At 56.7% G+C, this 25,354-nt stretch overlaps 1 protein-coding gene across 1 annotated transcript; it reads left to right on the forward strand.

The window, feature by feature from the left end:
* Positions 1-2,088: 2,088 nt before the first annotated feature.
* On the forward strand, positions 2,089-16,133 carry LOC128847138 (basement membrane-specific heparan sulfate proteoglycan core protein-like). Its single transcript, XM_054046491.1, is given in 12 exon segments — positions 2,089-2,119; positions 6,127-6,192; positions 8,479-8,775; positions 9,358-9,654; positions 10,107-10,394; positions 10,851-11,147; positions 13,606-14,144; positions 14,147-14,208; positions 14,811-14,829; positions 14,977-15,160; positions 15,367-15,699; positions 16,024-16,133. Coding segments are annotated over 12 exon segments (2,523 nt in total).
* Positions 16,134-25,354: the final 9,221 nt, after the last annotated feature.

The raw sequence follows: 25,354 nt of genomic DNA on the forward strand, positions 1-25,354 counted from the left end.
GGTCAGTTAGCTGCATGCTGGGTTGAACTGGACGAAGCTGGGAGTTGCATCCCCCACGCCTGGCCCTGCCTCTCTGCTGACAGCAGCTGGGGCCCCAGGGACCCCTAGTGCAGTGAGAGGAAGTGCTGTCCGAGGGACACAGCCACCGCCCTGCCCCAGCACTGAGGCATCAAGAGCTGCAGGCTCAGAGCCAGGCCGACCGCGGCTGGGAATTGGGGTTCCCAGCATGCCTTGCAGCTACCAGACGCTCTGCACTGCCCAAACTGACAGCTCCAGTGTGAGCAGCGAGGGGTTTGCGGGGGGTCAGATCCTGTTACATTCTGTATCCCGGAAATGCATCCAGCTTTGGGGTGGGGCGGCTGGGGAACAGCTGCAGAGCAACACTGCCTAGGGCCCCCTCATTCCAGGGCAGCAGGCGGCACCCCCTAGTGCCATGCTGGGTGTGACATAGTGATGAAGTGGGGGATTTTCTTGTTTTTTCCTTGTTTTTCCAATGGTTTGCATGCAGAGGGGGTGGGACTCAGTTTCCCTGGGTGTTACTGGTTTAACGAGGTGAGGGGAGAGGGAGTTTGTGATTACAGAGGACCAGAGAGGGAACTTGGGACCCCAGCTGACAGCCTGGGGGATGGACACCCCAGCGACTGGTGACCTGACGACCCGGAGACCCAACTCTGGAGTCGCAGCCGGTTCTGGCCAGTGGGAGGACAAAGGGCTGCGAAGAGAGGACCCCAGTGACCTGACCAGCCGGTTCCAGCCAGAGGGGCCAGAGGACAGAAGAGGGGAGAAGAGACCCAGATGACTCTGTTTACCTGGAGAGAAGACAATGGACAGAGGCGGGGCCTGGGGCCGGGGATCTCAGATGCCCAGCAGGGAAGCAGGGGGCTCTGGGCTGGAGAGGGGGAGCAGGCAGAGCCCACCTGGATGCAGGGAGACTGGGATGCGCTGTGCTGAGGGAGGCCAGGCCTGAGGCCCTGAGAGTTTCCTGTGCTGTGTTCAATGCTCAATACCCCCCGTTACCTCTGTTACGCTGCTGAGAGTCGCTCCAGTTTAGAGAACAGGGTGACATTATTCCCTTTGGGGGCTGGCCCCGGGGTTCCAGAGCGAGGGGACTCCCTGAGGGGGCCCATGGCGGAGACAGACGTGCTAAGGCTCAGAGAGGTGCAGCTCCAGGAGGTGGAGGGGCCTGACCCCGAGAGAGAGTGGACCCCCGAGAAGGGCTGTCGCACTGAAAGGGGCACCCCCCAGGGACCATACGGGGCGAAGAGTGGGCACGATCTGTGAGTCCATGACACTGGGGCACAGAGGGCAGCACTGACTCCAAGGGGAAAGCTATTTGGGGCCCCGGTGAACACTACAGGGGTGACTAGCAGCAGGTCTCCCCAGCAACAGGTGCTCAGAGTCTGCAGCCGGATCAGTTGAACTCTGCGGCTTGAGGTCAGGTCTCAGCTCGGCCGCGGCCGGGTCTCTGCTCCAGTAACAGCCACGTCCCCTTGGCCCAGCCTCAGTGTGTGCCCAGGACGGGGACTTCACCAGCCACGGCCCAGCCCCTCGGCTCCACATAGCAGCTCCTGGAAACGCTGCAGGAAGTGGGGAGCGGGGCTGGACTGAGACCCTGCCCGGCGCTTCAGGAGAGGGACTGGGGGGGCTCAGCAGGGGGCGCTGTGCTGCGGGGAGTGGGGCAGGGGGCTCAGCAGGGGGAACTGTCTGTTACACTGGAATGAGGGGGCCCTAAGCTGGGTCACTCTGCGCCTGTTCCCCAGCCACTCCACCCCAGAGCTGGCTGCATCTCAGCCCAAGGCGGGACGTCCTGTACAGCGTTATGTGTGGCTGGAACTGTCAGCCCAGGTGGTGCACAGCATCTGGTAGCTGCAAGGCATGCTGGGAGCCCCGAGGCTGGGCCGTGGTCGGCCTGGCTCTGAGCCTGCAGCGCTTGACGCCTCGGTGCTGGGGCGGGGCGGTGGCTGTGTCCCTTGGACAGCACTTCCTCTTGCTGCACTAGGGGGGCCCTGGGGCCCTGGCTGCTGTCAGCAGAGAGGCTGAGCCGGGCGTGGGGGATGCAGCTCCCAGCCTCGTCCAGTTCAACCCAGTATGGAGCTAACTGACCTTCTCCTTGTACTGGGTGAGTGACCCCCCGCAACCTTGCTTCAGCTCCTGCCTTGGTCCTCTCTTCCCCTCTGTCCCCCTCCTTCAGCCCCTGCCTCATTCCCTCCTTCCGCCCCCTGCCTTGGTCCCCCTTCCCCTCTGCCCCGCCCCCCAACCCAGCCCTGTGCTGTAACAAGGGCCAGGTGAGTGAGGCACTTGCCTCGGGCGCGCAATGCTGAGGGGCGCAGAAAAAGACAAATTAAGTTTTTGAATTCTTATTATTTTATGAAAAACTATAATCACATAATATGCACATTGCGTCATGATAAATGTACAATGGAAGTGGAAAATAAATAGAATGCACCCTACAGTAATTATAAAGCATTGGTTCTCAAGCTGGGGGTCGCGACCCCTCAGGGGGGTTGCGACCTGGTTATGTGGGGGGTCGCAAGCCCCGACCCCGGCAAGCGGCTGCAAGTTGCGAGCCCCGACCCCTGCGCCGGGCTGAGAGCCACGACCGCGACACATCAGTGCGAGCCCCGAGCCCTGTGTGGAGCTGCAGGGCTACGAGCCCCAACCCAGGCACACGGCTGTGAGCTGCAAGCCCTGACCCCGACCCCTGCGACAGACTGTGAGCCCCGTCCCTGACCCTAGTGCGTGGCTGTGAGCCCTGACCCCGACCCTAGTGTGCGGCTGCGAGCCCCGACCCCTGCACCGGGCTGTGAGCCCTGACCCCGACCCTAGTGCGCGGCTGCGAGCCCCGACCCCTGTACTGGGCTGTGAGCCCTGACCCTGAACCCTGCGCCAGGCTGTGAGCCCCGACCCCGACCCCTGCACGCGGCTGCGAGCCCCCGACCCCGACCCCAGTGTGCGGCTCTAAGCCCCGACCCCCACAGTTCATGATGCACTAAGATGCACACCTTATATATATTAGTTGATTTTGTATGCGGATCTTATGATTAAAATAAATAAATCTTCTATTATCATTATTATTCTTGTTATTTACGTATTTTTCTTTTTTTTACAAAGTAACTACTATGTAATTATATGGAGGGGGGAGGGCACAATTTTAGATTCTTGCTTCGGGCACAAAAATAGCTAGTTACGGCTCTGACCCGGCCCATTCACTCTTGTCTCCCTCTTCCTTCCGCTCTGTTTCTGTCCCCCAAACCAGCCCACAGGTCGGTGAGGGCTGTAAAATGACTCAGTTTCCTGCAGGTCTTAGCGCCTTGAGCGTGGCTGATAAGATGCTGTGGCTTGGCTGGACCGGACTGTGTCTGTGAAACAATAAATAAATCTCACGTGACCTCCGCACGCCTCCTCTTTCCTGTCTCATCCCCTCTGTGTCTGTTCTTTCTCAGCTCATCACCTTCTGCACCCCTCCTTTGGTCCCTGGCTTATCCCCTCTGTGTCTGTTCTTTCTCTCCTAGTCCCCTTTGTTACCAGCTTTGCCCGTTACTTTGGGGTATGCTCATTTATTAGGGTTACTCTTCTGGGGGGGTCTGTACTTCTATTAATATGCTGCTTGTGTCACGTGTTCTCATACAGAGCTCTACTTCTCTCTGCTACAAATCCCCTCCCAATGGAGTGATCCTGCAGGACCCAGGTTCCCCAGGGCTGGGGTCTTCCAGCCCCAGAATCAGACGAACACACACTCACACACACACACACACACACATTAACAGAGCGTCTGAGAGGACCAGGTTAATCAGCACTCCCAAGCTGACCCCTCATATCCCCCTGGACTCAGCAGACTGGGTCGAGCAGCACTTCCAAGCAGCCACCCTCATACGTCCCAGGTTCAGCACGTCCCTATCCGCACTCACATTACAGTTGTTCTGGCAGTAACCCACTCGGTGAGCAAACCCCACAGGAGTTTTGGGCGCTGCCACGATCTTTAGCGTAGGTACGAGGAGCGTTGCTGCAGAGCGAATGAGGAAACCAAAAAAACCCACCCACGAGGGGGAGGGAGAGACAGAAGGAGAGAGAAGCCACCAGCTTAATCATGAGAATTGTTTATTGCCAGGTAATAACCATAGGGGAGCCAGACAAACAAAACAGTTATAATATTAAATCGAACTTATATTTGATTATAAAAGTCAGGTTTAGAAAACGATAACTGGTCAGAGAGTGAGGGTCAGAAGGCTAAACAGAGAGAGAGACAGTTGGGTTCTCACCACTCCATGAAGCTTGAATCAATTGGGGATCCCAGGTGATGGTGATAGCTGGGGGTCCAGAGTGCTGGAGACAGGCAGAGCCCCCAGCACGATCAGTCAGGAGAAGATGAAGTCCCAATGGAACTGATGCAGGTTTTGGATCCAGGCATCAGAGCACTTACTTGAGCATGGGAACGGGGTTTTGTAGGGAAAGAACAATGGTTCAAGGGAGACACTAGATTTGTTTATGTGTAAACAAGGGAGATACCAAAGTAGTTTTGTTCAGACTAGACGTGGGAGCTGATCATTCTTGGCTATGGGGGTGTTCCTTGGGGGAAGCTCACAATGCAATTAGGGAGCTTCACTATTTTGTCTGATAACTACTGACCTGGTGTGTGGAGGCGTGAGTCCATTAACATCTGAAGCAGAGATCCCCCATTATGCTTTGTTTCCCTACTTTGCTGGTCCCAGAGTTCCATGCGGTTCTTGCCTTGGAATCTCTGGTCTCCATTCTGTAGCTAATGGAGATGCCTCCTTGTCCCATCTTCAATGCAAATAAGGTCAGGGGAGTTTCCTTAATCCTGTCACCCTTATCCAACGGTTTAGGGGTGTCTCCCACGGCCTTTCCATTGCTTGTTGTCAGTCTTTCTTCTGATGCACATTTGGTTCAAGCAGAGGCGGGGGGTGGGGTCTTTCATGAGTCAGACAGGCTGGGTACTGCACCCTGGTTCCCCCAGAGCACAGACCTACTAGGTAACACCCTCTGCTTCCCTCCTTCAGCCCCTGTCTGATTCCCTCTGTGTCTGTTTTTTCCCTCTGAGTCACCCTCTGTCCCCCTCTTGCAGCTCCCTGCCTCCTTCCCGTCCCCTTCCCCTCTTCTTCAGCTCCCTGCCTCACTCCCCCCCTTCCCCTCTGCCCTCCTTCTTCGGTCCCTCTCTCATTCTCTCTCTCCCTCCATCAGTTCTCCGCACCTCAGACGCCTGGGTTCCTCTGAGATTAACTGTTTTCAGCATGTTCAGTTCCACACAGGCAGACTGTCACACCCACCTGGGTTCCCCTTCCCAAGGCTTTTCCCTGCTCCCCAAAGGCAGTGGCACCTTCCTCGAGCTCGTGGGGGCTGGCGCCCCCTTCAGGCTCTAGCTCTGCTCTTGGTTATTCTCCACTGGGTGAGGCCCTGCCTCAGTTTCCCCATTGCCCTGCAGCACTGTGAGAGCTGCTGTGCTGGGAGCTGCAGCACGGAGCTTAAGCATGTTCTTTGATAGGAACTTTCCTAGAGCAACAGTCCCTGTTAGGCCAGGCGCTGTGCAGATCCCTGCCACAATCAGCCCACCCCTCACCCCACCCCCCATTGTGCCGAGGTCTGCACAGACACAGATCAGGGCTCCTCTTGTGAATACACACAGTGAAACTGACAAGAATCGTGTCAGTTTCACCCAGCAGGTCTGGGGGCCCTGCCATGGGCCAGGCTCTTCCCCCAGAGCTCCCGGGCTCCAGGTCCTGCCCAGCTGGTTCCCCGGCAGGCAGCGGGAAGGCCTGGCCTAGGAGCCCGGGATCCCCTGCAGCCTGCCAGGAGCCCGGCCTGCGACCCACTGACAGGCTGTCGAACCTGAGACGTTCCCAGGCCCAGCTCTAATGGGACCAGAGCCCAGGTGTCCTGACAGCCAGCCCCGGCTCCATGCGCTGACCCTCCTCCATGTCCAGCCCTGGGCCCATTCACTGAATCAATAATCTTTCTTTCTTTCTTTCTTTCTTTCCCCTTCCTCCCAATAACATAGGGGACTGGACTATAAATCCAGTATCCAGAGTCCTATGCCTCACACCCCTCGCTCCTGCCCCTATAATCCGTCCCACCCCAGAGCTCTCACCCCTCTTGTCTCTTCTCTTACAGCCTGGCTGCAGATCATCCCCGAGCTGGTGTCGTCCGAGGGGACCGAGGGACCCGATTCATCTCCTGGTCTGTGCACAGGGGTCTGTGGGTGTCGTTGTTGGAACAGGAGACTGGCTGACTCGGGTGGGGGGGGTGGAAACGGGGCATGTTCAATATGACCCCATGGGGGGAACTGGCTGGCTGGGGGGTGCCATCTCTTGTCCCCTCCCCACATTTGTCGTGTCTGTCTCCAGCTGTCTGTTCTGACCACAGCCCCTGTGTCGGCTTCTTCTCCGGGACTCCCAGGTCGTGGGGTGGGGTGGGGGTGGAAAGTGGGGAAGGGGGCTGGGGGCCTCCCAGCAGAGCAGGTGTGACAGATTTCGATACCAATCTGCCTGACGCGTCAGGTGATCAGGCTGAGGCCACAGGATCATTGGGGAGGAGATGATGAAACACACCAAGGGTCTAAGTTTTAAAGCTTTATTAATAAAATAATAAAATAACAGCAGAGAGTGCAGGGTGTTTCCCACATCACTCAGAGGAAAGAAGAAAGCGTTAGTGCCCCAAGCCCTAACCCACTTTCATACTCACACACGCATGACCTGAGGCTGGCCAAGCCTGGGTGTGATGTAAAAAGAAGAGGGGGAGGGGTAGATGTGAGTTTTGGCCTGGGCCCAGGTCGTCCAGGGTCTGCTGTGATCTCCGAATTGCTTTGGTTCTCGGGAGGGTTTTTAAGTCCTGGGTTCTTTTGGGGGTGTTTTCGTTCAGGGCCCTCTGTTCCTGGTGCTCTTTGTACCAGTCCAAACTGGCTTTCTGTGGCCTTCTCAACTTTCCCCAAAACACACCGGCGGCTGTGAGACGGTTATTTTTCCCTCATTGACCTTGTTGTCTCACTCCTTTTCGCGGCCCCTGCAATTTGTTCAGCCACTCTCCTTTCTCACGGCTGGTTGGGGGGGAGGGGGGATTTGGACTCCCCAATTCTTTCTTGGCAGGTAGCAGAGTGTGTGCAATGGCCTTGGGCTGGAGTCAGCTCCTTATCTTCGGGTGTAGCTGGAACATCAAGTTAACCCCTTCCTTTCTCCTTTCCTCCCCCTCCAGCCTTCGTTCCGCATTCATACCTTTAACCCTTTAACCCTTCCCAAAATGCCTTGCAATGCTTGTAACAGCGTTAGCAGCACACAATGCTGATCTGCCTCCCCAGGGGACCCCCGGAGGGAGGGGGCCACTGGGTTGTGACAGAGGCCAGGGATGAGCAGACTTTCTCCTGAGGATGCTGGGCACAGACAGACCCTGGAGATTTCTCCATCCCCCAGCCAGCAAACAGCTGGGACCCTCGTCCTGGAGAGCCGTGCCAGGACTGCAGACTGTGGGCTGAGGCACTAACTGGGTGCCAGGCTGTCACCATTGGACGTGGCACCACCCGCAGGCCATGAGTTCAAACCCCATTCAGGAGGAAGGGGCCCCTGGGAGCAGGGTCGGGGGCCGGGGTGGAGAGCTCGGACACTAGGTGGAGATCTGGGTTGACCCTGCCAGCTCGGCTTGGGGTGTCTGCCTTGGATCTAAGCTCCGCCCACATCCCCTCTGTGCCCATAGATCTAACCCCACATTCTGCCCCCCCACACACACACACTGTCCAGACTCCTCTGTGCCTGAGGAAACCTTACGGCAACTCTGCAGCTGCACCCGCTGGGTCTCCGGGACCTGGCTGGATCCTCCTTCACCCTGATGTGCTCGGCCGCCCTGCAGGCCGAGCGGCTGGATTCTGGTTTTTCCACGGTATAACGGCCGTGCACGCTCTAGGGGCCACCCCCCAGGCCTCCCACAGCTACCAGATTCCCCGGCTCCACCTGGCACACGCCAGCACCTACACCTGCCTATACTGGGTAGAGCAGGACGGTCAGGAGAGCCCATCCCCTGAGAGCCACCCTCTGTCCATGATAGTGACCGGTGATGCCCCATTCTCCTGGCATGTGGGGCAAGGGCGCTGGGAGGTCTCTCCTGGGGTCTCTCAAGCCCACAAGCACCACCTGGTGCCCTAGATAAATGGGGGGGCTGCAGATGACAGAGACCCCAAAAACCCACCGATAACCTCCCTTACGCTCCAGGCCCCACTGACAGCAGGCAGCTCTCCAGCCCCCGGCCCCACCAGGGTCTCCCCAGTGGCAGTAGGAGGTACTGCATCCCCCAGATGTAGCGGGATATGTCGGGGTGGTGAGGGATGATCTGTTCTGTGGGTTACCTGCCATGTGCTGTTTCTCAGGCTGGGGGAGAGCAGCGGGCAGGGAAATGTGGCTGGTTTTTGTCACTGTTTTTAGGATCTCACCAGCCCCTTTTTCCCTCCCGCAGCTGTCTCCCCCTCTGCCTCTGTTCCAGGCCCCCTGCCGCCCCCCACACTCTCTCTGGGCTCCCAGGACCCTGTGTATTACCAGGGGGAGCGTGTTAACCTCAGCTGCTCAGCCCCCAGGGGCGAGGCAGTGACGGGATACAGATTCTACAGGAGAAGAGGCGGCCAGACCCCGGAGGAGCTCCCATCTCCCAGCGGGGCAGCCCGGCTGGAGCTCAGGGCCGAGATGGGGAATCACGGGCCCTACACCTGCCAGTACTGGAGAAAGGAGTCTGGGCAGGAGATCCCATCCACGGAGAGTAACAAGGTCTATATAACCGTGCAGGGTGAGTGCCCTCTGGCCGGGTATAAAAAGGGCTGTTTGTTACCCCCCCTCCCCCTGGGAGATAGGGCTGGTGGGGAGAATCCAAGGGGAAGGAAGAGGCCAGACCGGCTCAGCGAGGCTGATCTGGATCATGGTGGGGCCCAATGATTATTCCAGCAGATGCCTCACGCCATCTCTTGGACTTGGGAACCAGAACCTTGGCCCCACAGTCTGGGCCCCACAGCCTGCCCCAATGATGCCCAGGTTCCAAGGTCTCCCCCACAATTCACTTCTGAGCAACATTCAGCTCCCACCAGCTACTGCTCTCCACCAGCCCCCCAGCACTGCATCCTCCTGCCCCCCAGCATGGCTGGTGCTCAGAGCCCAGTGGGATGCTGCCCCCCAAGTGCAGTGATTGAGTGCTAGTATCGGGGGCGCATGCGGGGGCCGGGTGTGAAGGGGTTTACAGGACGGTTGCTTGGAGACACAGGGGGAGAGGGCAGCTCCCCCAGTGGGGGGGGGCATTGGCTCTTCAGCCAGGTAATTCTCATTCTGAACTCCCTCATTTCCCCTCCCCCTGTGATCTCCTCTCTCCCAATCCCAGCCTCCCCGGCAGCTCCTACACTCTCCCTGCACCCCCCACACCCGCTCTATCTCCCAGGGGAGCGTGTGACCCTCAGGTGCTCGGCTCCAGGGAGCGACAGGCTGCAGGGATACAGATTCTACGGGGAACAGGAGAGGCTGATCCATGACGAGGTCCCTGCCCCGGCTGGGGGCGCTGGGCTGGAGATCGTGGCCGAGATGGGGAAAGCCGGGGTGTATACCTGTGCATACTGGATCCCGCGATCCGGGCAAGATATCCTGTCAGAGAGAAGCCGGCCAGTGTCCCTATCAGTGCAAGGTGACGCCTCTTTCCCTGGGGGGATGCAATGGGATATGGGGGGTATCCTCTCCCCTGGGTCTCTCCCCACCTCCCTAGCCCTGGATCCCCCCATTTCCTGCAAACTCACCCCCAACCCCACCCATCCGCCTGGCTCCCTCTGCTCCCCCATATGCATGGAAAGTCATCCCCCTTGCCCCAGGCCAGCAGGCGGTCCGGCCCCCTGCAGTGCTGAACAACCCCCCCCCCAGCAGGAGCCACTTTCTCTGCTGGACCCTCTTTGTGCTCCCCGTCCTGGCGGGAGTGCTGCCTAGTGGTTAGAGCCCCAGGCTGGGGCTTGGCACACCTGGGATCTGCTCCGCACTCGGCTACATCACATCCCCCCATGGAATCAGGACAATGCCCCGATCTCCCGGGTACAGCGCTGAGAGCTCTGTGGCTGGACGCTGAGGGATTGTTCCTCTCTCTTTCAGCCCCCCCGGAAGCTCCATCCCTCTCCCTGAGCCCCCCACGCCCCGTGTACCTCCCCGGGGAGTCTGTCACGCTCACGTGCTCCCCTCCATCGGGGGCACCAGTGGCTACTGGATTCCAGTTCTCCAGGGATACGGGACGGGGAATCACATCCGAGAGCAGCAATGCCCATGCCCTGAACATCACGGGGCCAGAGGACTCCGGGTCGTACACCTGTGCATACTGGATACGCCCATCTGGGCGAAAGATCCAGTCCCCGGAGAGCCGCCCCGTCTCCATCAAGGTCACAGGTGAGCTCCGTGTGCCCCCTCCGACTCCTGGGACATGTGTTATGGGAAGAACCCCTCTCCAGCAGGATGCCAGTTCCTACAGCTCCTGGGGGGATATTGACCTCCATACAGCCCCCTGGGGAGCCCCAGTGATCCGAAACTGAGCTGGCTTGGGGGATGTTGTCCCCATTGTGGTCTCTGGGGCCTCTGCCGCCCTGTGGGGAGTTTCACAGGCTGGGGTGGGAGCTCTGGGCTGGGAGTCACAGTTTGAAAGCCAGAAGGGCCCCCCCATCTACACAGGGAGCTCCCCAAACTAGTCCCTAGGGGACTAGAGCAGATCCCCTCAGAAACCCACCTGGCTGGATTGAAACATGGCCAGGGATGGAGAAGCCCCCATGCCCCTCGGTCAATCCCCGCCCCTAAAACCCTGCACCTTGGTTCCACCCTGAACTCCTCCCCCTTCGACCTCTCTTCCAGCCCCCCCGCAGACCCCCAGGCTCTCGCTGGACCCCCCGTACGCCGTGTATCTCCCAGGGGAACGGCTCAACCTCAGCTGCTCGGCTCCCGGGGCCCAGGAAGTGACAAGCTACAGATTCTACAAGCGACGGCCGGAGCAGAGCTCTGAGGAGCTGCCGTCGCCCCGGGGGGAACCCCGGCTGGAGATCCTGGCTGCGGTGGGGGACGAAGGACCGTACACCTGCCAGTACTGGAGCAGGGGGTCCGGACGAGAGCTCCCCTCGGGGCTCAGCCAGCCCATCGCCATACGTGTGACGGGTGAGGCTCTCCCGCTGGGTGCTGTCGGGGAGAGCGGGTGGTACCCAGGAGCTGCATGGGTTCCCCCTCGTGAGCTCTCCATCCGCCCTTCCAGCAGGCTGTGGCTCATCCCCAGAATTCAGTGGTGGGGCTGTAGCACCAGAGACACCCCCCGCCGAGCCACAGCCCTTTCTTCTCCTTCTACCCCGCTGTAAAAGGGTGGGCACCCATCTCTCGCGAGCCCCCGCTGTGGTTGGGTGTTTGGGCCCTTTCAGTTCTGGTAACCCCGGTCGGTGGTTCTCAGGAGGTTTTTTCAGTGACTCAGCTCTCTGGCCGAGTCACGCACACGGTCTGCACCAGAACAGATCCCTGCCGGGGTACACAGTCCACCAGGGCCTGTCTCAGGACCCCTCTGGTGGTGTCTCTCTAGCCCTCCCTGGGCTCAGTCTTTAAGTAGACCCAGCCCTGCTATGGGGCTGTATCCCCAGGGCTTCCTCCCTGGAGACACTGTCTTCCTGCAGCCCTTCCCGGCTCATTCCCCACTCAGTCCGCAGGCAGCCAGGAGCTCCTTTCCCTCCCTCCCTCTGTCACTTGCTCTCCCCCACCCTCACTCACTTTCACCAGGCTGGGGTGGGGGTTGGGGTCCGGGGCGGGGTGAAGACTGCAGCTGGGGGTGTGGGCTCTGGGGTGGGGCCAGGGATGAGGGGTTTGGGGTGCAGGAGGAGGATCAGGGCTGGGGTTTGGGCTGAGGTACAGGGTTTGGGGTCCTGGTGACAGTTATCGCGGCTCCCAGTTAGAGGCCACCAGGTCCCTGCAGCCCCTAGGCATATGGGCGGCCAGGGAGGCTCCACGCGCTGCCGCACACCCACAGGCACCACCCCCACAGCTCCCATTGGTCGTGGTTCCTGGCCAATGGGAGCTGCAGAGCCAGCATTTGGGACAGTGGCAGCGTGTGGAGCCTCCCTGGCTGCCCATGCGCCTGGGGCCACAAGGACCTGGCAGCCGCTTCCAGGAGCCGCTCAGAACCAGGGCAGGTAGGGAGCCTGCCTTAGCCCCGGGCCTCCACTGCGCCACCGACCGGACTTTTAACGGCCCGGTCGGCAGTGCCGGGGTCCCTTTTCAACCAGGCTTTCCGGCCAAAAACCAGACACCCGGCAACCCTGGCTCCTTCATTGCTCCCCCGGTCCCTGCCAGCAAACTCCTTGGCCCTGCTGCTCTTCCACCCAGGCAGCAGCCCTCTCTTCTGCCGCTCCCAGCAGCAACTACCTGCTGCTCTGCCCTGCCGCTCCTTTTATACGGCCCCCCCTGGCCCTGCTTGGCCATCCCTGGAGCCCCTCTGATTAGTTCCTTCCTCACAACCACTCTAGGCCCCTTGGAGGACCTCTCCACTGCTCCTTTCCCGGGATGAGTGTGGCGGAGCCCTGAGACCTCAGCAGGGGACCTATGGGCTTAATCCACCCCCCTCCCCTCCTCCTCCTGCGCGGGAACAAATCTCTGGACGCAGAAACAGGGGAAATTTCACCCCCAAACCCCAGGTCCTGCCCGTGGGGACTAACCCCGAGAATTGCTGCTCTGAGCCGGGGCCCATGTGCTGGGAATGAGGGAGGAGGAGAGAGACCTGGGGGTGTTGGTCAATGCAGGAGGAAGCGGTGCCGCGGCCAGGAGAAAGGCCGACGTCACCCTGGGCTGGCGCAGGTCTCCTGTGGAGAGGGCGGGTTTAATGCCCGTGGAGAAGGCGCTGGGCAGAGCTCAGCTGGAAGCCGGGCGTGATCCTGGGCAGCCCCGTCCCCGGAGGAGGAACCCCGGCTGCAGCAGGACCGATGGGACGCCCGGGGGAAGGGGATCTTGTCCCAACAAGGGATCCTGGTCCAGTCTCAATGCAGGCCTGGCCCTGCTGCCATAGCCCCGATCCCCAGGCCAGCTGCAGTCTCCCCCTCCCACCCCTCAGACCACCCTGACCGTGACATCGCAGCCCCCCCAGAGCGCCATGAGACCTCCACACCTCCCCCTCTGACCCCAGCACTCCCCAGCCTCCCGCAGCTGCTCTGTGATGGACCCGGAGCCAGACAGCAGGAGGCACTGGTGCAACATGGTACCCACGGGTGGGGGCCGGGCAGTGGGGCTCGACCCTGGGGTCTGAATCCACCGGCTCCCACAGCCTGACCCATGGCAGGTGGTGCGGATCATAGGGGCACACCCAGCTCTGCGTGTGGCCTGGCATGGCTGGGGGGATGAGGGCTGCCCTGTGGGTGGGGAGGGGCTCTCACCAGCGATCTAACAGGGTGCAGCCGTGTCACACTAGTTCTGGCGCTGGCCCTCCCCAGGGATCTGGGCTGCAAGGGGCGAATGAGGGGAGGTTGGGGGGACAGACTCACTGGGGGGCAGGCCCCGTCTCTGGGCTCACTGGTTATGAGCTGGGGGGTCTCATCCAAGCTGTCTCTTTCCCTTTCCCCCTCCCCATTCTCTCTGTCTACTCCAGAGCCGCCCCCTGCCCCCCGGCTCGCTCTGGCTCCCCGGCACCCCATGTACATCCCAGGGGAGCGGGTGACCCTCAGGTGCTCGGCTCCCCAGGGCGACGGGGTGGCCAGGTACAGATTCTACAGGCAGCGAGGGGGGTTGACCACTGACAGGGTCCCTGAGCCGACTGGGGGCGCCCGGCTGAAGCTAAGGGCTGAGACGGGGACGGCCGGGTTGTACGTCTGTGTGTATTGGACACTGTGCGCCGGGCGAGAGGTGCCATCCGGTGAGAGCCGGCCCGTCGCTGTGTCCGTGACAGGTGAGCTCGGTCTGGTCTCTGGCACCCCATCCCCCTGTGCCCCTGCACCCCATATCTCTGCGCCCCTGCACCATGTCCCCTCATCCACCGCACTCCAACTCCTGTTGCCCCTGCACCCCATCCCCCTTCCCAAGCATCCCAACTCCTGCCGCCCCTGCACCCCTTCTGACCCATACCCCATACGCCTGCACCCCTGCACCCTGTCCCCTGTCACCCCTGCACCCCATCCCCATCCCGCTGCACTCCATCACTCCATCTCCCACCACCCCTGAACCCCATCCTCCTGGCTCTCACACCCCAAATCCAGTCACCCCTGCACCTCCGCACCCTGTCCCCCTGTGCCCCATCACCCTGTCCCTCTGCACCACGTCCCCCTGTGCCCCTGTGCCCTGTTCCCCATCTCCCATACCCCAACGGCCATCGCCCTTACACCCCAACTCCCATTGCCTTTGTACCCCATCCCTTTTTCCCCCAACACTCCAACTCCTGTCTCCCCTGCACTCCATCCCCCTTTACCCCAGCACCCCAAGACCTGTTCCCCCTACACCCCATGACTCTTGGACCCTGTCACCCTGCATCCAGTACATCCTTGCACCCTGTACCCTGACTCCCCTGCACCTCGTCCCCCTTGCACACCATCACTCCTGCACCCCAACCTCCCTGTGCCCCTACACCTCAACTCCAGTCACCCCTGCACCCCATCCCCCTGCATCCCTGCACCTGTTGCCCTGTGCCCCCTGTGACCCTGCACCCCGTCCCTGGCTCCCCTGCACCCCATCCCCCTGTGCCCCTACACACTGAACCCCAGAGAGCCAGGTTTGAGGGGGAAGGTGAACCCATTGGGCTCCCAGGCACTGGCCAAGATTAGCTGGAAGCCTGACTCCGGTTCTGGGCACCCATGTTGGGAGATGCCGGATCCCGGCTGGAGCAGGGACACTGAAGGGCCGGTCCCGCCAGAGGGGACTGGGGGAGCTGGGCTGGTTCACCCCAATTGCCAGCCGAATGGAGTCTGATGGTGCCATAACCACAGTGGTCGGGGAGGGACCGAGCGATGGCAGCCAAAGGAGGCAAGAGAACAAAGGGGATGAGCACCACTGGGTGCTGAGAGATGGGGAGCTGCTTCCAGAGCCACCAGGGCCCCAGCTCCCCCTGAACGTCACCCCCAGCGACAGTGGGACCTACCAGTGTGGGTACAGCACAGAGCTCCATGGGCGCCACCTCCGCTCAGGCTCCAGCGAGCCGGTGCCACTGAGTGTGACTGGAACGGACACCCACAGCCCCCGTTCTACATTATAGACAGCCCTCTCCCACCCCCTGCTGCCTTACTGCTCGTTATACAGTACAGCCGCCCCTTCCCCACCCCCACCCTCTGCTGCCCCTAGTGCCCATTATACAGTATAGCTGCCACTTCCCACACTCAGCACTGTGGTTTCTCTGTTGACCGCTCCCCTGTCCTGCTCCCCTCAGATCCCCTTTCACAGCCAGTACTGAGTGTGGATCCCCCGTCTGGAGTGGTGAGCGAAGGGCTCCCCCTGCGCATCACCTGCATGGCCCCCGGGGACACCAGTGAGAGGAGGTTTCACTTTTACAAGGACGGAGTTGAGATCCCCTCTGGGGACACAGGGCCTCAGATCAGCACCACAGAGCCCAGCACCGGCTCCACGAACTTCTCTGTGCTCAGTGTCCCATGGGCCGGTCCCAAAAACACCGGGGAATTCAGCTGTGGATACGAGGTGAACATGAGCGGCAGGTGGATCCCATCCCCCAGGAGCCAGGCTGTGAACATCACTGTGACAGGTGAGGCCTGTAATCGCATCCCGCAATAACCCCAGCACCCCAACACCTGCTACCCCTGGGGGAGATGCTGGAGCCAAGACACAGCACATGTTGGGGGGGCGAGAACAACACATGGCCCCAAGGGTGCAGTACCTGAGCCTGACAGCAGGTGGCAGCATTTCACCATGGGCGGTACCAAGAGCATCTGGCAGGCAAAAAATCCCTCCTTAAAGGGGAGGGCCCAGATTGTGCCCTGCCCTGGATGGGGTCTGGAGCAGTTAGAGGGTCCCCAGATGCTGCCCCTCCCTTGTTCCCGGCTGTTAACTCATCCCCTCCTTTTACCAGCCTGGTCTCTGCCCGTCCCCCTGGTGGCTGGGTGCGGTGGGGCTGCCACGGCTCTGGCGCTGCTGCTGCTGCTCATCCCCCTCTGCAGGAAGAAGACGGCAGGTGCGTGAGGCGTAGGATGGGGAATGGGACCCAGGCGTCCGGGATGGCAGCACAGGGCATTCACCCCTAGGGGGCACCGCAGCTCTCAGTGCCTGTGGGGGATGGGACCCAGGCATCAGGGACAGGAGTGTTCACACCTAGGGGTCACCTTCAGCGCTCTCAGCCCCCACAAGGAGTGACATGGGATAGCAAGAGCCAGTTGCAAAGGACTGTGGGTAACTGGCTAGAGCAGGACCGCCATGCAAGGGATCATGGGTAGTTGGGTACCACAGGACTCTGGTGCAAAGGACTGTGGGTAACTTGGCACAGCAGTTTCCAGATACAAAGGATTGTGAGTGATTTGGCTGTGGGGGGGAAGGGAATACAAATATGGGGTTGAGACCCAGCCAACTTCGGATTGGGGGAAGGACGGGGGATGGGACCCAGGCATCCAAGAAGCAGCACAGTGACCTCACCCCTGGGGGAGCCGTTCAGCTCCCAGACCCAGGAACAGAGAAACTGAGAGGGGGGATGGGACCCAGGCGTCCGGGATGGCAGGGTGCTCCCCCTTAGGGGGCACTGCAGCTGGGGAGAGACGGGGACGAGAAACTTCATGGAATCTCGCTTTAATTCAGTCTCTTTCCCTTCCTTCCCCAGCTACCCGCCGGCTCTCCACGTAAGTTCCTCCGGTCCCCAGGCCCCTCCGTGAGGCCGGGAGCTGTTTGTCTATGGGAGGGCAAATCTGTTCCAACAGGTCCCTCGATTCCCTGGGACTAGAACCCAGGAGTCCTGGCTCCCAACCTGCCCCCCGCCCCCACACCAGTAGGGCAAAATTATCCAATTCCCACCAAATTCTCTCCTCCTGCCTCACAGCCCCCCCACTGGTCACATTGAGAATTGCAGCCACCACCCTCGGCCCAGCTAATCCCAGCAGTGCCACCCCCCGCCAGGCCGAGCCCCATATTGACCCCACCCCCAATTCCCTTCCAGGCCCTACTGGAAGAGCCAGGAGCTGCGCCGGTTGCGGATAGCAAGACGGTATGTAAGGGGGCGAGGTCTGGTCTCCCTGGCCCCACCCCCCCAGGGGACTGGCTCTAGGGTCACCCCCCCAGCCTGGCTCGCTCCAACCCTCTAGGGATGACACCAGCACATAGCGGGTCACACAGCCTGGATGGGGGCTGGGCATTGAGCTCAAGTGATAGGGGCTCCGGTCCATGGATCCAGGTGGCCGGAGGGGTCAATCTATGGGGGGGTACGTGGCCCATAGAAAATAAAGGGGGGATTTCTGCAGTTGTGATGCCATGAATGATATGGGGGGGCTGGGTCTCATGTGGGGCATTGGATGGCTACATGCACCCAGGGGCTCATCTCAGTGGGGAACACCAGAGGGAGCAGGGGTCATTTGGAGGGTGGGGGAGACCGGGGTGGATCTCAGGGGAAGATGGGGGGCAGAGAGACCAGGGTGAGAAAGAAGAAGGGTGAAATAGTGCACAGGACATGAGGGAGGTTGGGGGAATGAGGGGGGAGGGAAAGGAAAAGAGAATGAAGGAGGGAACTGGAGTGTGACCAAAGGGAACGAGCAAAGGGAAAAAGGCAAAGACAGGAGAAATCGATGGAGGAGAGGGAATAAACAGAGAGAAAAAGGAAGAGAGGAGAAAAAGGGGGAAGGAGGAAGGAGGGAGAATGAAGGAGGACAAAGAGGATTATCGGCTAGGAAAGGAGGAGAGAAGAGAAAGTGACAACTCAGAATCCTTTGCAGCAGTGTGGGGAATTGGGGGTCATATGGGCTGAGCTGTCCCCACCCCCATAGAGTACAGAGGCCCCCAACAGCCTCCTGCCCCACCACTGAACCTCCGCTTCTGCCTTCGCAGGTCAGCCGAGATCTCCGGGGTAAATATAGGTAAGTAATGACTGCCCCGCCCCCACTGGGAGCAGCCCCCCCCCCCCTCCTCCTCGAGGGACTCGGGTGCCAGTCCCAGCACCTCTGGGCACTAGGGGAATTTCTGACTGCCGCCCCTTGGTTTCAGTGGGATACGATGTTGCATTTCAAGTGGTGGGTTTCTCCCCCACAGGCTCAGTGACAATATCATACATCGCTCTAAAATGGCTCCCCATTCAAACTCCTCACACTGAGCACAGCAATCCTGAGACCTTCGCTTTCGGCCGAGGCCCCAAGGTCCACTGCACCCTGCAGGCTCCTGTTTAATGGCTGTTTCCCCTTCTCTTCACAGGTGGTGTCGCGGCAGAGACACAGTAAGTTGCCCCAATTCCAGAGGCCGATACACCCCCACCCCTCAGGGACTGGCTCTGTCTGTCCCTGGCGGGGCTGTCCATGCCCGCCCACCCCGACAGACTGGCCCATTCCATAAGAACCTCATTGTTTGCGAGGGGCAAGGGGAACAGCCATCCCAGCCCGGCATCTGATCCAGGTAAATTTTCTAGGTCTCCAACTTCTAATCTATGGTCACGTAATCTGTGATGCAACACTGCCTCCTAATGGGATGGGGCATCTTCTCCCCTAGGCCAAACTGGTAGGAACTGCATTGAAAACAAGTAGGCTTGGCAGAATTCAGTTTTCATTTTTCTGTAATTTAAATGGATAATATCAATGGTTATTTTTAAGTGTTCCCCCCGCCCCAATTTTTCCTCTTCAAATTGTCACAGTTCTAGGAAATTCTGAGCAGGGCTTAGACTCTAATTGTTTAAGGACAGGAGACATTGAGATTCAAGTTTCAGAGTAGCAGACGTGTTAGTCTGTATCCGCAAAAAGAAGAACAGGAGTACTTGTGGCACCTTAGAGACTAACAAATTTGTTAGTCTCTAAGGTGCCACAAGTACTCCTATTGAGATTCAAAAAGATCAGAGCTCGCTAACCACTAAAATAAATTGCCAATGTCCCATGTTAAAAAAGGCAAAGTCGATATCCTTAAAGCAAACTAATCAATTCTCAGGAAGCATTTTTCTTACTTTGCCTATTTGTAAATTTTGATCATCATCAATGGAAATATTTTTTAAATCCGTTTGTGTGTGTACGGCAAAGTTGATCTTTGCCGATGTTGACCAAGGAAAATCTAATGCTCCTACAATGCAGCCTACAAATGAAAGAGAGAACATGGAATGAATGAGTTTGAGAGGAGATGAATGAGAGAGAGGATGAATGAGACAGAAGGAAAGAATGAGACTAAAGGAGCACATGAATCAATGAAGGAAGGAAGTAGAAGAGATGATTGGGAGACAGAGAAGGAAGGGGTGTGTGAAAGAGGGAACCAAAGAGAACAGAAAAGTGATTATGAGAAAGAATGAATGAAAGAAAATAAGAGGAGATGACTGAGAAAGAGAGAGAGAGAGAGACTGAATAAAGGAAGGAAGGAAGGAGAAAATGACCCAGTTTGCAAAGAGGTGAATAAGAAAATAAGATTTATGAATGAATGGGAATGAATGACGGCAAAAAAACAAAATCTATAGTAACCTTGAACCAACCACCGCACCCACCTACTCTATCCCCAGTTCCATTCCCCCAGTGACCCTACATCTTCCTGCCCTGGGATCAGAACCCAGCCCTGCTCAGCAGCCCCTGCTCCACCACTGATGTTTGGTTCTCTCTCTTTCAGACCCGTGTATGTCAACATACCCTTCAGGGCTGGCACAGGTGAGTAACACTCCAAGGTGCCCCCACAGTTGACAGAGACACATACCCCGCTGGTTGGAGACATGGGGTCTGGAACCCTGGGGCAGGGTCCATAGGTGCCAACTCTGTGGGGGCTCCGGGGCTGGAGCACCCACAGGGGAAAAATTTATGCATGCTTAGCACCCACCGGCAGCCCCCTGCCTCAGCTCACCTCCACCTTCACTCTGCCTCCACCTCGTCCCCTGAGTCGGCCACGTCCCGTTTTTTTCCCCCTAGCTGCCAGCGCTTGTGCCACGAAACAGCTGTTTCACGCGGTTGGGAGGAGGGGGAATGTGGCGCGCTTGGGGAAGAGGCAAAACCAGGGCGGGGATTTGGGGAAGGTGTCCAATAGGGGCAGGGAAGGGGTTGAGTTGAGGCGGGTACTTTGCAGAAGGGGTTGGAATGGAGGCGGGGTAGGGGTGGGGATGGGGGGGGCATGAACAAACACTGGCGCCGGGGAAAGTTGCGCCTATGGCGGGGTCTCTGGGGCACTTACCCTTTAAGAGGGGAATTTCTGACAGCCACACTCTGCCTTCCTTGTGGGTAACTCTAATCTGAGGTTGCCACCTAGCAGTTAACGATGGGAACCACAGCACAGAGGAGATATTCGCCCTCTGGGCTCCTCTGGGAGACCAGGCCGCAGGGCAGGGGGATGATCTGTTGTGTGATTAGCTCTGCAGCAACGGAGCCGTGATGGGCAGGTCCAGCCAGTGACCCACAACCAGCCGGCGTGGCCGAACAAACCTGGAGGGAAGCCTGTAGTGGGTCGAAATCCCCAGGAAAGGGGCAAGAGAGAAGAGGATGCAGATGCCAGGGTAGGGTGCAACTCCTCGGTAAGATCCGGAGAGCGCACCCCCCCCTCAGCCCCACATCCTGTTCCCTGCAGTACAGCGACCCCCAGTGCCATCCTGGGGCATTGGGGTCAGCAATGACTGCATGGGGAGATCACCCCCTATTGCACCTTCACCCTGCTCCTTGCAACACAGCTCCCCTGTCACTGTATAGGGGTCAGCAGAGACGCCAAGGGGAGAGCCCCCCCCCGCTTCTGAGCCTCCCATCCTGCTCCCCACAGCAGGGGAGCAGAGGGAGATATCCCCTACTACAATCTCCCATCCAATGGCCTGCAGCAGAGCACCCCCTAGTGTCCCACTGGGGGATTATGATCTGCACTGAGCAGAGAGCGCCCTGCACTGAGCCTCCCACCCTGCTCCCTGCAGCACAGCACCACCTAGCTGACATGAGGCCCTGTCTTTTCTGTCCTAGGAGAGCAATACCGTCTATTCCACGCTGATTCCCCTTAGCGCCAGGGCCCAGCAGAGAGGAGGAAAGGTCATCTCGGAGGATGTGGTGTACAGCGAAATCCTCTGCCACCGCCCCATCGCCATCACACCCCACGCTGAGAACACCTCGCACAATGCCCCATCCCCCCAACCTTCCCTTCCCTGCAAACCCCGCTAATGGCCACAAACTTCTTCCTCTTGTACTTTGAATGTAAGGGGTTGGGGGGCTGGCAGCCAGGACTCCTGGGTCCTATCCCAGCTATGGGAGGGGCAGGGCCGACTCTAAGTTTTTTGCTGCCCCAAGCAAAAACATTTTTGGCTGCCCCCCACCCCTGCCCTGGGCTCTCTCCCCCACACACACCCCCAACTGCACCCTCCTTCTGCCGCAGCCCTGGGTCACTGGTAACTCCCAGGGCAGGTCATTCAGCATGTTACCGAAATATCGGGTCTACCTAGCTGAGAGCCAATAACAGCCAGACAGGGATAAGGAGGAGTTGCTTTATTCTGCAGAAGAAAGGAGAGCTTTGCACCTTAGTACAAAAACTCTGTCTTACACACATTTTACAGATTCTTTATACACATTCAGACAAAGGTCCTTGCAGTGTTAACACTTGATTGGTGGTTGTCAGACCCGTGCTTTTGCTATCTGGTCAGTGAAAAACAGCTTGGGACCAGCTCCAACTACCTTAAGGCCTTGAAGGGAAGACAGTTGAAAAGTTCAGGCTACTGTGTACTTGAAGTGTCTGCTTCCTCCTAATGGCCACTGGTTGACATAAAGGCTGCTCTGTTAAGGGGGGGTCACTAGTAACTTTCACAGTCCCCCCTTCAGGCCTGACAAATTCAAACATTGTCAGGCCTGTTATGCAATTTGCGATCAAGCTGGAGGGACAGATACTGGGTTTTCTTATGGACAGCAGAGCTTTTGATTATAGCATTACACAGGCATTTGGCACATTGTATTATTGTTTAAATAACACATAGAAAGAAAAGAATCCATTTAACAATTGTTTGAAAGAGCCCCGTAAACTATGACCCAAAGTCTGGAAGGAGGTCCTCAAAACTAAAGGTGTGATCAAGAGATACAGCACGGAAAACAACAGCAGCATTCTTAATGGCTTGTAAATTCTGCTCAGTTAAGCCAGAATGATTAACATAGAAACAACATTTTTTTTTGATGCAAGCACAAGTTTCTTTCTAATTGGTTCATATGCTTGGAAGGAGCATTGAGAATGTCTGTACTTCCACCCAGAAAGTTTTTAAGTATGTCTTCATGACCACAGATCAGATGGTACTCCTGATGTGTCTGTAAGGGCAGTGGGCCAAGCCTGATGCTCTAGATCATTCCGAATGGCCATTAGCTGGTCATTCAGGAAATCCTGAATTTCTGAACATGCTAGATCCCACTGCAATGCCTTCCCAGCCTCAGTGATATTCAATACCATCTCTGTCAGCAACTTCTGGGTCATAGAACTAAGGGCGGAGATAACATGTAACTTACTAATTTTAGCCTGTACCTGGGTTAGCTGTGCTCTAATTTTTTATTATGTTTTGGTTTTTAAAAATATTTTAAACTGCTGCTGCACTATTGGCCCCATCCCAAAGGGATCCGGTCAAGTCACTTTTCTTTCTAGAGGAAATAACCCATGCCCTTTGTTGTGCTAATCTAATGGCAGCCCCCTGGGAGCAATTTGGGTATGTAGAGGTGATCTGGAAACTGAATAAGGGTAATAAAAATTTAACAGTCTTTAGTGTAGTGTTAATCACAGTTTATTGATATCCTAATACATTTCTTTTTGGTGTAATACTATACTACATTTTCAAGCATGGGTCCCACAAGTTTTTTTCTGCCAGTGTATAATTCTTTGTTTCTTTACTAGGGTCAGTTCTTAATGTTTCTTGTAGTCAGGAATCCTTGGACTTTGGTGGTTCCAAAGAAGCAAGTGTTCCTTCTTCTCTTTTCCTGAAACAGTGTGGTTTAGCATCATACAGGGGAGAGGTTACTAGCACATCACCCTGTAATGGTTTTGCTTTTTTTTAGAAAAATCTAAAGGCACAGTAGGTCTGTCAGTGGACAAGGGAGAGGTTACTAGCACTTCACCTTGTCTTTTTTCCTTTTTCCTGCTGTCCAGAAGGCACAGCAGAGCTAGAAGGAGAAATAGGCTTATCAGTCGGAGAGTCCTCCCGAGGTGGAGGGGTCTTTTTACAGTGAGAAGCATGGGTCCAGGCAGGTAGTCCTTGGCACTTCACAGCGGTGTTGGTGGTTAACAGGACTTGGAAAGGGCCTTTCCAGTGTGGAGCCAAAGCAGTCTTTTGTTGATGGACTTTACATAGACTCAGTCTCCTTGTTTCAATGAATGGCAGGGCTGCTAGGGTCTTTGGGTAGCACTTCTTTTATCTGTGAGAAAAGAAACCTAACACATTTCATTAATGCCTGGCAGTGTTTTGCAGATCTCATAGTTGCTTGGGCACATTCAGACCCCCCTTTTCTTGGCTGTCGGCCAAGTCTTAGCTGTGAACAATGTCCTTGGATGGTGCCAGCGTCTTATCTTTGGACTGAGCTTGCTAGCTATTTTTTTTTCTAGTTAACTTGTTCTGGTTTTTTTTTTTTTTTTTGGGGGGGGGGGGGGGGGCTTTTTTTTTTTTGGCTTTTTTTAACTTACAAAGGAAACTTTTACTTTTTACTTATACACTTTCTTTTAACAATGAACACATACACATTGCCATTATACAGTACATTAGTCTTATTACTCAATCTATGCCATGTGCACCCTTCCAGTAAAAGAACTTTATTACAGAGCTTTGGAGCAACAAACCAGGACAAGCACACCCACTTTTGAGGAGTCCACTCGGTACAACCTCAGGTGTCCAATAGCTTTCCTCCCTCCCCAGCCCTCTGGCTAGAAATCTGAGGTAGCCAGAAGGATCCCATGGGCAATATGGGGAGTGGGTTAACCTTCCATGTCCTTGTTTCCAAAGACTGTTGGTATTCAAAGTTAAACAACAATTTTGGCCATAGAACACAAAAATAATTCCTATTGTACCAGTAAATGCACGGTACGTTGAATGCTGTTCAGCTGGCATCCGTTTTCTCTGATGATCTGAAAGACAAAAGAACAGAGGTCTACCCCTTCTGGGCACTCAGTCATTGCTTAAAATATTTCCTTTATATACACATACTCTTGTTGATTTTAGACAAAACAGAATTACTCCATATTTTTTGTATTTATTTCATAGGCAGCCCAGGTTTCAGTGGCTTCTACCTTATTAGTTAGAAAATTGCATTAATACAGATGCTTTCTGGCTTGCTTCCAGATCCAAAGCTATCCCCAGCTTAAAGATTCTTACTTAAAAAAAAGGACACAATTAACTTTCCCAGACTTTTGATTGCCTTTTACTTCTAACTCCTGCTTTCAAACACCCAGTGATCTGAAGGATACAACACAACCTATATTGGTAGGTTTGCATTTCTTTGACCTCTGCTACAATATACACGGCACATGTTCTGGGGAAAATGCACATCCTCTCCACAATTCAATTTCCACAACACTAGCCACATCAATTTCTACACAAGGTGTAACTGTTTCTTTTTGAACACCGGGTAAAGACCATTTACTTAACATATAATCTAAAGGGCTATCCTCAGAGGGTTTTACCAGAGACCCACCCATCTGCCTGCTGACACTCTAACAGAGAATTACACACAGAACAGAGGGAATTATGGCCTAATAGGATCCTATTACAGGAATTTCTACTAATACTGACCGCTACAGGGGACGAGACAGAAGGATCCCAATTCAACCTCAGAGCTTCATTGCACGCGATGGCTTCCACTCTGAGGAATTACGAATGAGAGGCTCAGTTCCGTCCACACACCTAACGCCCCAAATGTATAAGACAGAAATTCATTAACCGGTTAACCAGACCAGAACCAGATAGTGTCTCCTTATCCTATTAGGACTCACCTTATCGGAACACGAACCCCAGGGGCTGCGGTGAAGCAGAGAAAAGTGGCGAAACACCCCGTTGGCGCCGTTCCCAATTCGCCGCAGCCATCCGGAGTCCAATGTCCGAGCTAGGAGAGTCCCGGTGGAGTCACCAGAAACTGTTACTGAAATATCGGGTCCACCTAGCTGAGAGCCAATAACAGCCAGACAGGGATAAGGAGGAGTTGCTTTATTCTGCAGAAGAAAGGAGAGCTTTGCACCTTAGTACAAAAACTCTGTCTTACACACATTTTACAGATTCTTTATACACATTCAGACAAAGGTCCTTGCAGTGTTAACACTTGATTGGTGGTTGTCAG

The sequence above is a fragment of the Malaclemys terrapin genome, chromosome 12 (genome assembly GCF_027887155.1).
Source record: "Malaclemys terrapin pileata isolate rMalTer1 chromosome 12, rMalTer1.hap1, whole genome shotgun sequence".
Taxonomy (NCBI): domain Eukaryota; kingdom Metazoa; phylum Chordata; order Testudines; family Emydidae; genus Malaclemys; species Malaclemys terrapin.